We start from the raw sequence: 13,016 nt of genomic DNA on the forward strand, positions 1-13,016 counted from the left end.
CGGGTCAGACCGGCCCGACCTATGAGCAGTGAGCACGGGAAGAGAAGATATGCTATTATTTTCCACAGGGGAAGTATATTAAACGTGTGGACACTGTCTGGACAACATAGCTACATTTGTATAGACTAGTTCCTCTCTATAATAACGTTATAATAATGTTTGATATTTTTTTAGTTTTTGTACTCCTCCAGGTGAATGGGATTGGATGCAAATTTGAGAGATACTGAAACAATGAAAGCTCTGACAGGCTGCTCACTAGACATGTACACACCGGGCCTAAGCACACTTTAGATTCCATGCGCGGACAGAAGAAGCTGTATTTTACGTAATTTCCGAGTTTTTAGACAGCTGGTGGATGGAAAAGAAGCTCCACCCCCGCGGCTGAGGAGAGCGTTCCCGGGAATCTAGGTGCTGCCACACGGTCAAAAGAGCTGCGCACGTTCTCGGCTGCGCGTAGCTTAAAGCTTGAGTTTTTAGACAGCTGGTGGATGGAAATTAAGCTCCACCTCCGCGGAATTCTTGAGCGACGGCCAGATTCCCGGAAACGCTCTCCTCCGCTCAAGTCTTCCGCGGAGGTGGAGCTTCTTTTCCATCCACCAGCTGTCTAAAAACTCGGAATTTAAGCTGCGCGCAGCTTAAGAAGTGCGCAGCTTAAGAATGTTTTGCGCTATGGTGTGGAGACGGTGACAGTCAGTCACCGTCTCCACACCATAGCGCAAAACTTTCTTAAGCTGCGCACTTCTTAAGCTGCGCGCAGCTTAAATTCTGAGTTTTTAGACAGCTGGTGGATGGAAAAGAAGCTCCACCTCCGCGGACTTTTTGGGCGGAGGAGAGCGTTTCCGGGAATCTGGCCGTCGCGCAAGTATTCAGCGGAGGTGGAGCTTAATTTCCATCCACCGGCTGTCTAAAAACTCAAGCTTTAAGCTGCGCGCAGCCGAGAACGTGCGCAGCTCTTTTGACCGTGTGGCAGCACCTAGTCACCGTCTCCACACCATAGCGCAAAACATTCTTAAGCTGCGCACTTCTTAAGCTGCGCGCAGCTTAAATTCCGAGTTTTTAGACAGCTGGTGGATGGAAAAGAAGCTCCACCTCCGCGGAAGACTTGAGCGGAGGAGAGCGTTTCCGGGAATCTGGCCGTCGCGCAAGAATTCCGCGGAGGTGGAGCTTAATTTCCATCCACCAGCTGTCTAAAAACTCAAGCTTTAAGCTACGCGCAGCCGAGAACGTGCGCAGCTCTTTTGATGGTGTGGCAGCGGCTAGTCAGCCGCGGGGTGTGGAGCTTCTTTTCCATCCACCAGCTGTCTAAAAACTCGGAAATGACGTAAAATACAGGTTCTTCTGTCCGCGCATGGAATCTAAAGTGTGCTTAGGCCTTTTACGATCTACAGTGAGTGGTTGGATTTCTGATGATCACCTGATGAAGGCCAACCATGGCCGAAACGTTGCGTTTTTGCCAGTGTTTTTATAATAAATTAAACACGGTTGATTTCTGAGCATATCTAAGGCTAAGCATATCATTGAGTAACAGCACACATAAAACAATTGAATCAATAGTGGCCCGCTGCAGAGTCAGCCAGTCAGGAGCCTTCACTGAAAGAACTGCACTCACAGAATTTAGGCAAAGGGTTAAGTTTGGTATTACAGTAAGGTTAGGTTAGGATTTATCAGTGGTGGAAAAAGTACTCAATTGTTTTACTTAAGTAAAAGTACCAATACTGCAATTTAGAACTACTTCGTTACAAGTAAAAGTATCGACATCAAAATGTACTTAAAGTACTAAAAGTAAAAGTACTCATGGTGCAGAATGTGCCATTTCACAAGTTCAAAATGTATAGAAAATCTATTGAAAATAGCAGATCTACAAGCTGTGTCGCATTGCGATGCATTGTGAGCTTGTAAATCGGCTATTTTCAATTTGCCAAAATGTATAGTGTTGAAGTGGTTAATGTATGTTTTCTAATCAAAATTAAAATCTCCAAAGTAACTAGTAACTAAAATGTTCAAATATTGTAGTGAAGTAAAAGTACAAATTTTGGCTCTGAGATGTAGTGGAGTAGAAGTAAAAGTACTGGAAATTGGAAATACTCAAGTAAAGTACAAATACCTCAAAATTGTACAGTTAGTTACTTTCCACCACTGGGATTTATGTTCCGTCAATGCAGGCTCCGAATCTGCAGCTACAAGATTGAATTATAATAGCACATAACCATCCAGATGTCACACATTTGAATCTGACAACAGAGGGAGCCAGAGCAGTATTCTTTATTGGCCAGTTTATTGTGATTCCAGGAACACACTAACCTGACTCCGCCAGATGGGGCAGCAGAGCGGAGTCAGGTTAGGAACACACCATCTCCACCATATACATATATCTATGATCTCCACCTCCAGGAACAGGACTGGGTGGAGGCTTATGACTACTGGTACTGGAATACATCACATGTTGCTCCCCAAGTGTACTGTGATACCAAGCTTGTGTGTAAGGCCTTTGTAGTTTAAACACAGAAAGAAATGTGTAGTTGTAGAAGTTGTACCAATGGCAAGAAATGAATTCATGACATTTACTTAATTCTAGGGAAATTCTTCTCACTACTACTTCACCCTTCTTAACTGAAGAGGATTGTGTGTGTTTGTGAATCAGAATGCTTACCAGGGGGCCAACACTTTGGGTGGTGCAACGAAAGTTCCTATCAGTTCCCTTTTCTTTGAAAAAGAAAACGATAGAGTTGAATATAGTTCTTTAAAAAAAACACATGAGCTGCGCTGTTTTCACAATTTTGGGTAATTTCTGAATTCGTTTTTCACATGTATATTCTAAATTGCAATACAACAACACATTGATATTAAAAAGTAGGCCTAAATGTACATTTTTGGTTTGTTTTTTTGAATATTTACTTGAGTACCGGTATATATACTTTGTCCACCACTTCCTCTGATACCCTTGTTGACAAATCCGCTTCTTTTCACCTGACAGTGAGGATTTATTTTCACCGGGAGAATGTGGTAGAACATGCTATTTTTTATTTATTTTTATTTTTAAGGCAAAATTACCTAAAATTCATTTTGCTTTCAGTAGCATGTGACGTGTCAAACTAGGGGTTTTCATGATTCTGAATCCATTCCAAGCATTATTTTTGCACAAAAAAACACTAATGCTTGGAATGGATTCAGAATCATGAAAACCCCCTAGTTTGACACGTCACATGCTACTGAAAGCAGAATGAATTTTAGATAAATTTGCCTTATTGTGCCAGTTTTTGATGGTGGCCATATGGATTTGGGGCTATCATGAATTTTCCCCGCATTTTTGCGATTTACATGGGGGCTCAATTTGTTAACCCTCCTAGATGACAAATCCATTGAGAAACGGACATTTGCTCTCCGCGGTCACAGAACTGTAAACCGTAAACGGCACAACTAATAGATGAAAGTAGGCTGACAGGAAATGGGAGAGAGATGGGGGGGGTGACACGCAGTAAAGGCCGTCGGGATCGGGACCTGGTGGTTACACACCCCACTAAACTAAACAGGTGCCCTGACCAATAGGAGTCACTATTGCAGTAACGGAGAATGAAGTGCTAAAGGTTGCATACACCACACCTGTAAGACGGTGGTGGAATGGCAAGCCACAAAATAAAAGTCAGGTGCAGATTCACTGAAACAGTATAATTTGTACCAGTACCAATCACAGTGGAAATTGAATTTTGTGACGAATTTTGTGCTAGGCCATGAATGAGCAAAACAAAATCCATGCATGAAAGCCAGGTCAGGAGGTCAGATGAGCGAGCGTTACCTCCAACAGAGGCAGTGAATCAAAGGCACTGGTCTTCATGTTTAGAAACGTTTTAATTAGTCAACAGCATAGAGAGAATATTCCTGTCCTTGAAATCCAGGAGCTAAAAACTGCCACAAGAAGTTAGCCTGATACTTAGCCTGAATTTTCATTTAATTTCACTTCATTATCGCCAGACATATTTTTTTAATGGGAATGGGTAGTGATTCAGGGCTGGGGCCTAACAAGATGTTGAAGATAGTTAGATATGTTTTCAGCACTTTAAGACAATAGGACAATGACCATTGTCACTCTGTGCTTATTAGGCAGACAGGGACACCTGCATTCAGATTTGTGTGAACTAAACTTGATGCCAACCTATTGTTCCACCTCCCTTTCTCCCCTTGATATATTGTTGAATGTATAGTCAATAAAATGATTTCAAGTGCAAAGTAAAGAATTTTTAGTCCGAGTCTATGATATTCGCACTGCAACACGGGACAAGTGGGCCAGTATCTCAATGCCCACAAGATACCTCAAGCCAGGCAAGTGGCTTAGGTGTTGCTACAGCCCTCTTATTCAAGATTCAATACTTTTTGTTGTCATACCAACTCAATTGTTAGAATTCTGCCCAAACATAACAACGCTAAGATAAGATAGGATAAGACAAGACAAGAAAAGAAGATAAAACTTGATTGATCCCCTCATCCCCAGAGGAAAATGTGTCAAGGCTCATACATAGTCTGGATTTTCGGTGGTGAGGTGACCACCGAACTACAACATGACGTCACGAGCCGCGGTGAAGAGCAAACCACCGCCACCACCCCAGCCCTTCTCTCTGTTTTTACTCACCACCGCTCAATGTTATTTCAGCTCCGGTGGTCAGCTCACCACCGAAAATCCAGACTATGAATGAGCCTTCAGTGTGTCAGGTGGTGTCAAAGCAGCAACAGCAGTAGAATGAAAGACAGGAGGGGTATATGAATTAATCTATAGTCTAATAGTAATGACTTGTGTACAGCATGAAGATGAATTTCCATTCACAAGTTCACAACAATTGAAAGAATATGCAGATCATTTATCAAGGTACGTTGGGTTTGGCTATGATCAAACGAATACCGTAGAACGCACACATACCGTACTCCAATATTATATGTATTGACAACATTTCAAGCATCAGCTCTTTGTCACACCAAACCTGAGAACTGGGCCTATGTTTTCACACCCCATTATTAACCCAACTTCCAAAGAAGCAAAACCATTTGTGTTGCAATTTGCAAAGTTATAGATCTGCTATCTTCGCTGGATGTTTGCCCCGGAATAGTGGTTCATAATTTCTCCTCCCCATCTTTATCTTTGGCATTTTAAATGTTCAATTTCAATCCCTTTATGTTTGAGATGCCACACAGTGTTTGACCAAAATAAAATGCAAGACTCAGTCTGACTCTTGGTTGGAGTCTATTGCATATGTGATTAGTTTTAAACATAACTGAAACCTCATACAGAGTGGGCAGCACTTTGACGTTATTTTTCTCTAGCTGATCAAGTTATTCAGGATAATCATTCACATTGTGGATGTATTGTACCACACTGCACCCTGCAGATGTAGCTACTGTAAAATGGCATTCATACAGTAAATAACACACACACACACACACGCACGCACGTGCACACGCACACGCACACGCACACGCACACGCACACGCACGCACATGCACACGCACACACACACACACACACACACACACACACACACACACACACACACACACACACACACACACACACACACACAATGTTCTCACATAAGGTGATCAGGATATAATCAAACTGTTGTTTGATCATCAACTTTTATGAATATTTTATAATAGGGAGGCTTGCATTTTTAGCACATTTAAATGTGTAGCACTGTCTGTTCTGACGTGAACTGGGTTGGATTGGGGGGTCAAATCAACTAATCAAATGATTCCCGAGCGCGGCACGGCTACAGCTCACCGCTCCTTGGCTGTGGGTCACCGCTCCAAGAGATGCTGGGTCAAATGCGGAGAACAAATTTCACTGCGGTAACGTGTGTGACAAATCGTACGACTTTGACTTTGAACTGGCAGAAAAAGACTCGCTCTCTGCGAGACTAAGACTCCTTAGACAGAGACTAAGAAAATAGTATTTTATTTTAACATGCTCATAAAGTGCTCTGTGCTCAAAGTGTGGGGTGCAAAAAAGTAGCAAACAGTTCGGTCCTAGGACCTTCAGTGCAATATGACACTGAGGTTCTGAGATTAAATCAGCTTTTAAATGTTGCATACTGCTAGGGTGCAAATGGTAATGGTGATGTGAAAACGTGACAGGAAAAAGACAGGAAACCCACAAAGGTACAGGGGGGGGGGGGGGGGGGGGCGTTGTACATTGATCCCTTTTACATTGTTGAGCCAAGTTCAACAAATGGTTGCATGATTCATACAGCATTTTTCAATAATTTGACTGCTAATAAATCTTTGAAAGATTGTTTTTTTCTAATTTGAGATGTGTTTAAAACAACTGCTCATTCATAGTTTAAAGAGAATTGTACAGTACTTATCAGACATAATATGACATTGGCGGAATTTGTCAGAAAAAAACATTTAGCGCTGCACTCCAAAATAGCCATGACTTTGAGTTGCACTTTATGCACAAAATAATTGTTGCCATTAAAATAAAGCTCACGTTTGAAAATATTTGCTATTTTTGGCTAATGTTCCACCCAGAATAAGGATGCTGGGGTTCAAGTGGTTAATTCTAATAACAGTAGCATGGAGCCTAAGGCATAGTGTGTTATTGCCTGTATTTTCAAAATATTGGGGAAGAATATGACATTCTTACTTGAACTTTGCTGTGATTAGAAATAAGTGTTCTTCATAGATTCATTCTTTATGTTCCACACCAACACAAGTGAATCAAGAAGGACTTTTGAGTGGTGTAAACCACTCCTACAACTGGCTTTGTTAGTCTGTCTGTCTGTCTGTCTGTCTGTGCTCAAAAAATGAGCATGGTTGCTACGGTCACCCAGTTCACCCGGGTGTGATTTCATTACGTCAGACATTACGTCAGACCACAGCTGATCAGGCTATATAAGACCTTACACCACTCAGTTCACACGGGTGTGATTTTATTAATATAATGATGACAAACTGTAAGTAAGTCTTGCTGAGCCATGAGGCCCATAGGGCAGGAGCCTATCTCCTGTTTCTGTAGCGTGAGGCAGCTTCATGTACAAGTACACCCCTTGGACATGATGCTAGTATGTCGCAGGGACTTACCCCCAATCCAACCCTTGATGCTGAGTGCCAAGCAGGGAGGCACTGGGTCCCATGTTTCAAAGTCTTTGTTATGACCCCGCCAGGCATCGAACCCCAACTCCCAGTCCCAGGGGCCAGGGCGGACATTCTAACCACAATTCCATCCCTACATTGGGTTGTTTATGTGTTTGATTTCAGCTGTGAACAATTGTGTGTACAGTATAGATTTCAGAAGATTTTTCAGTGAACAATTGTGTCAGTGTGTCATGCTGAACCCAGTGATACCCCATCCCCTGCATAGTGCGGGGTGTGGTGTTGATACTATTACCCATTCTGCATTCTGAACTCTGAACAAAACATACCAAGAATGGTAGGTTTGAAGGTTGGATATGAAGGTTGGATATGTCAAGGCTATTAATGATGCCATATATCTGCTCATGTCACTTACAGTACAATCTTGAAAGATCAAATGATAATCCCAGTCTTAGTGAATAGCCTAATCACAATGTCTTTCATCTCTTGCATTGTATCTGTAAAATGACATATATACACATATATACACACATGTGTGTGTGTGTATATGTGTATATATATATATATTATATTATATTTCCACTGTACCCATGCAGGTCCCAGAACTGTAAGGAATCATTCAAGAAGGTGTGTGCTATTATTATTACGTAAACGTAATGGTGTACATTGTGTTATGTATGTTACCATTTAGCTACTTGTGTTGTTTTGGCCAAAGGCTTGTGCTGAATATGAGTTGTTTGGTTATACTGTAAACTGTGTGTGTTGTAATATAGCCTAACATTGTGATGGTGAAGATAGTTGTTAAGATATTTGTGATAGTGACGATAGTTGTTGCCATGACTTCTTCTGAGAATTACAATCATTAGTGATTATAATAGGATGTTTTGGTTGTTTCACTTCACCAAGACCAAGAAATGGAGAACATAGAGTTCCCGAAATAAACAGTAATTGGCTTGTGTGAAACTATAGTTCCTATGGTGACATAAAAGAAAACATGCATTGGGGAAATAATATAATGAATAGCCTACAATTACCTGGCCATGCAAGAACATAACATTTAAATTTACATTGTTCTTTTGTTGAAATGAAATATGAATACAAAGAGTATCCCAGAGCGCTGCCTTCAATTTCCAAGGATCTCTTTTCCAACCTCTGAAAGGGGGCGGCAGTGACTAAGGGGTAGAGTGGCCGGTAGAGCAGAACCGTGAGGCAGAACCGTGAGGCTCCCAGTTCGATCCCGAGCTACCCCAGAGTTAGTGTCGAAGTGTCCTTGAGTAAGGTGCAGGTTGGTGCCTTGCATGGTTTCCTCCGCCATTAGTGTGTCAATGGGCAAATGTAATAATCTATGTAAAGCGCTTTGGATAAAAAGCGCTATATAAATGCACCATTTACCACTACAACAGATAAATGCCAATTTTGTTTTTTCACTCTGCCAATTAAGTTCACTAACTTACTACATTTTGTAGGCTACTAATAATTTAGCACTGAAACAGTATTGATTGTAGGAAAATCTAAATAAGATAAGGAATTATATGTGAATAACTATTGCCCAGAAAGGGGAACTGTGTAGAGATTAGAGAATATATTTACAATGTGCACAGAAGGCCAACTACTGTACCAGTAATAAGGTACAGTATGGAAATCAACTAGAAGTGACTCATGCAGCTCAGCAGCTGGGGCACACACATGCACTGAAACTCTTGTTTTTCAAGTGTCTGAACCTTTCATAAACCCTTCTGTGTTCTAAGACATATATTGTTTTGTATCTTCCTGCTATGTTTTCCAATAACAACAATGTGTGCTTGGGCGTATATGCACAAAGACGTGTTTGTGTGTGTGTGTGTGTGTGTGTGTGTGTGTGTGTGTGTGTGTGTGTTGGCTGATGACTAAAGGTGGAGCATGAAGGTGGCCTGTGGTTTTAACTCACACAATATTCAGGAAATGTGCCCATGCATGCACACGTGTGTCTTTTCTACTAAAGCATGGGTTTTGTTTTCAGTCAATGATGACATCTTTCTTGTATTTTGTATTTGGATTGTTCTTGAATTCATGTGACATGCTGCATGTTATGTAATTTATTAGACTACCGGTATTTATTTTATTTATTGTAGGACCACATTGGATATAAAGTGTTTCATTACAGCAATATGTGTACATCCTGTTACTGTACCTATCCACTTTGTGCCTTGATTGTGGCATAAGGCCTTATGTGTAATTCCTGGGTTGAAGTTAATTATGTTGAATTAACTATTTCTACCTAAATCAAATCAAATAAGCTTATAATTTTTTTTTGCTTGCATGCCGATGTTGAGTTGTTCTTCCATCTGGGTTCTCACCCTCGCCACAGACTGCATCTGCACCGGACGCTGCAGAGACACAAAAAAAAGGTGTGAAGACAAAATAGTTACAGCGAAACTCAACTGGGGAAACAGCCCCAGGTGTTTGAAAAACAGTCGGCTCTTTTTTTATAGGCCCCTCAATGTGGGACCCAAATTTGTGATAGTTCAGACATTGCATTCACCATTCATCATTTGTGGCATTTTTTGTAAAACCTCAGATAACGTTGTAAGTGTGGGACCCAAATTTGTGATAATTCGGACATTCATTCGTTCATATAATTTAGGGTGCATATCTTTGGTCCGACATCCTAACAGTCTGACACGCAATAGTCTGACACCCTAACCCAAACCCTAACCTAGCCCTAACCGCACACGGAAGCCACGGGTGAGTCTTAACCGGCCACGTATGTGTCTTAACCGGCAACGTATGTGTCTTAACCGGCCACATATGTGTCTTAACCGGCCACGTATGTGTCTTAACCGGCCACGTATGTGTCTTAACCGGCCACATATGTGTCTTAACCGGCCACGTATGTGTCTTAACCGGCCACGTATGTCGGAGCCACGGGTGAATACACGTATACTTCGGACTAATGTATGCCCCCCCATGATTTTTAGTGGGTGCCTATCTTTGGTCCGACATCCTAACAATCTGGTACGCAATAGTCCGACAACCTACCCCAACACTAACCTAACTATAACCACAGCTCATGTACATTTCCTTTTGGGGCTTTGTTCTGCTATCATGTCATAAACGTCAGTTAATCTCTGTGTGGTACAGCTGCAACACCATGGACAAGGGACCTAATGATTGGGTAAATCAACACTTTTAAAACTTTGATTGGCTACCATATCCATTAGTTTGAGTAGTAGAATTTGGTCCGAAATCTGAATTTAGATTTGAGTCTTTTCTCATTTGTGTATGATCTGTTATAAATGTTGATTCAAAGAGTGGTGTTGTGGTTGTTGATGATGAGGTTTTTATTTATTTAGCAGTATGCCATTTATTTTGCCAGGACAAAAAGGGGCAATAATATATATATATATATATATATATATATATATACATCTCTTTCCATCTCGTTTGGATCTATCAACCATCAGATACCAGAGCGATGATTAGTGCGGATCGGATTATGGGATGTATGGCTCGGGTCTCAGTTATTTTGACAGCACTAATTATAATACTTTCCTGACTTTTCTTTTGAACAGGATCATACAGTGTATTATAATTCTCATCGTTGTAATACATTATAATGATTTTATAATGCATTATAATCACTGTTATAATGCAATGTAGTGTGATTATAAGTCACTATAAATATTTTTCCTTAAAATAGACTGTACCATAATCTGACTGAACACTGAATGAACACATGCAGAAGGAAAATTAATTTGCAGATTTGTTTTATTTTGGATTTGTTTTTGCAGAGTGAGCATACAATGGCAGAAGACTTCTTTGATGAATACAATGAGAACAGTACTTTTAATTATACTGACACTGATGGTGACCTTGGGACGGTATGCGAAGGTAATGAGACCATGGATTTTGAGGCGGTATTCATACCAGTTCTGTACTACCTGGCTCTGGTAGTCGGTCTGCTGGGGAACGGACTGCTCCTGTGGGTTCTGGTAAAGAGGAGGCGGGACTGGAGTGTGACGGACACCTTCATTCTCCACCTGGGCGTGGCCGATACCCTGCTGCTGGTGACACTTCCCTTCTGGGCTGCGCAGTCCGCTCAGGAAAAGGGGTGGAGCTTTGGGACACCCCTATGCAAGATCATCGGAGCAATATTCACGGTAATTGTATTGTACAAGTACAATGTACTGCTGCATATAACAGAAACAAGACACTTATGTGACAGACTGCCTGAGATTGAGAACGATTTAGATCATCATCCACTGCGCCCCAACCCCCTCACTCTTCTATACACTTCATTCAATTTGTATAATGGTGTCAACTGTTTAGCTGTGGGGAGAGTTCCTGTTTTAAGGGGTATATCCAATTATTTCCTAGTTAGGTGTGGGAGAAGAGGAGGCAGAGGACAGGGTGAGATGGAGGCAGATGATTCGCTGTGGCGACCCCTGAAGGGAACAGACATAAAGAAAAGAAGATGCTATTATTTCCTGTCAAATCACAAGATAAACAGTAGACCAGGGTCCATGCACTTTATACGTGATCTGTTAAGAGTTCACCACTGTAAAGATGATTATCTTTCCAACATGTTGGCGAAAAGGAGAAGGAATTCAGAGGTCAACATTAACTTGCGCCTACATACTGTAGATGACCACAATGAGCATTGCGCTTTGGTTTTGAAACACACCATAATATTTATCTTTATTTCACTTCTCTGGTCTTTCTCTTCCTCATTTTTCCCCTAGATCAACTTCTACTGTGGGATCTTCCTTCTGGCCTGCATCAGTCTGGACCGCTACCTGTCCATCGTCCACGCTGCCCAGATGTTCTCCCGCAGGAAGGCCTGGTTGGTTCATTCCAGCTGCCTGTCGGTCTGGCTCCTCTCCTTGCTCCTCAGCATCCCCGACTGGGTCTTCCTGCAGGCCGTTGAAGATGATAGACGAGGAAACAGGATTGAGTGCATTCGCGACTACCATCACTTCTCTCAGTCAACGACTGAATGGCGTCTGGGCTCCCGTCTGCTCTACCACATCGTGGGCTTCCTGCTACCATCAGCTGTCCTGATCTTCTGCTACGCCAGCATCCTGCTGCAACTGCAGCGAGGCTCCCAGGGCCTCCAGAAACAGAGGGCTGTCAGGGTCATCCTGGCCCTGGTGGTGGTCTTCTTCCTCTGCTGGACACCATACAACATCACCCTCATGATGGACACACTTCAGTCCAACATCTCCTTGTCCACATTGACCTGCAGCAGCAGGACTTCTCTCGAAAAAGCAGTGACTGTTACTTCCACCCTGGGTTACATCCACTGCAGCCTAAACCCCGTGCTCTACGCCTTTGTGGGCATCAAGTTCCGCCGTCAGCTGCTGGGCATCCTGAGGTCTCTGGGCTGCAGGCTGAAAAGTAGTGTCACATTCCAGTCTACTGCCGCAAGGAGAAACTCCCTCTGGTCTGAGTCTGGGGACACCTCCAACTCCATCGCTATCTGAGACTGTGGAGTGGAGGGAAGGATGCTTATAGATACGCATGCAGACAGATGTGAACAAATGGACAGACAGCAAGTAAGTCAGACAGACAATCATGGGAAGGCAGACCAACAGAAAGACAGACAGACATGCAGGCAGGCAGGCAGGCAGGCAGGCAGGCAGGCAGGCAGGCAGGCAGGCAGGCAGGCAGGCAGATCATCAGACAGAAATATATCAGGATCAAAAAGCTTCAACACTTTTGTGTGGCGAGGAGAGCCGTGTGTCTTTTGTGTGTTTCTCTGAGGGATGCAGGGATATCATCTGCCACTACGCTTTGCGTCATCATGGAGCACGCACATGGAGTGCAGTGGTGCGAGGGTGATCTAATCAGCCGTTTCTGCATCTTGCAGGGGACTGGGGTGCATCAGGTGTCTCTTGCCACGTAGCGTCGAAGAGTGGTCTTCTCACATTGGAGCTTGTGCGATTTGGGGTCAGGAT

General features: G+C 42.6%; 1 protein-coding gene across 1 annotated transcript; it reads left to right on the plus strand.

Moving 5' to 3' along the window:
• Nucleotides 1-10,862: 10,862 nt before the first annotated feature.
• LOC306925077 (C-X-C chemokine receptor type 3-like) lies at nt 10,863-12,638 on the plus strand (the record flags this gene model as incomplete). The annotated part of the gene is made up of 2 exons (XM_079503758.1): nt 10,863-11,219; nt 11,802-12,638. The coding sequence occupies 2 exons, from the start codon at nt 10,863-10,865 to the stop codon at nt 12,540-12,542; spliced, it is 1,098 nt and encodes a 365-aa protein (XP_079359884.1). The 3' UTR covers nt 12,543-12,638.
• Nucleotides 12,639-13,016: the final 378 nt, after the last annotated feature.

Source organism: Electrona antarctica, assembly GCF_951216825.1.
Source record: "Electrona antarctica genome assembly, chromosome: 6".
In the NCBI taxonomy this organism is placed as follows: Eukaryota; Metazoa; Chordata; class Actinopteri; order Myctophiformes; family Myctophidae; genus Electrona; species Electrona antarctica.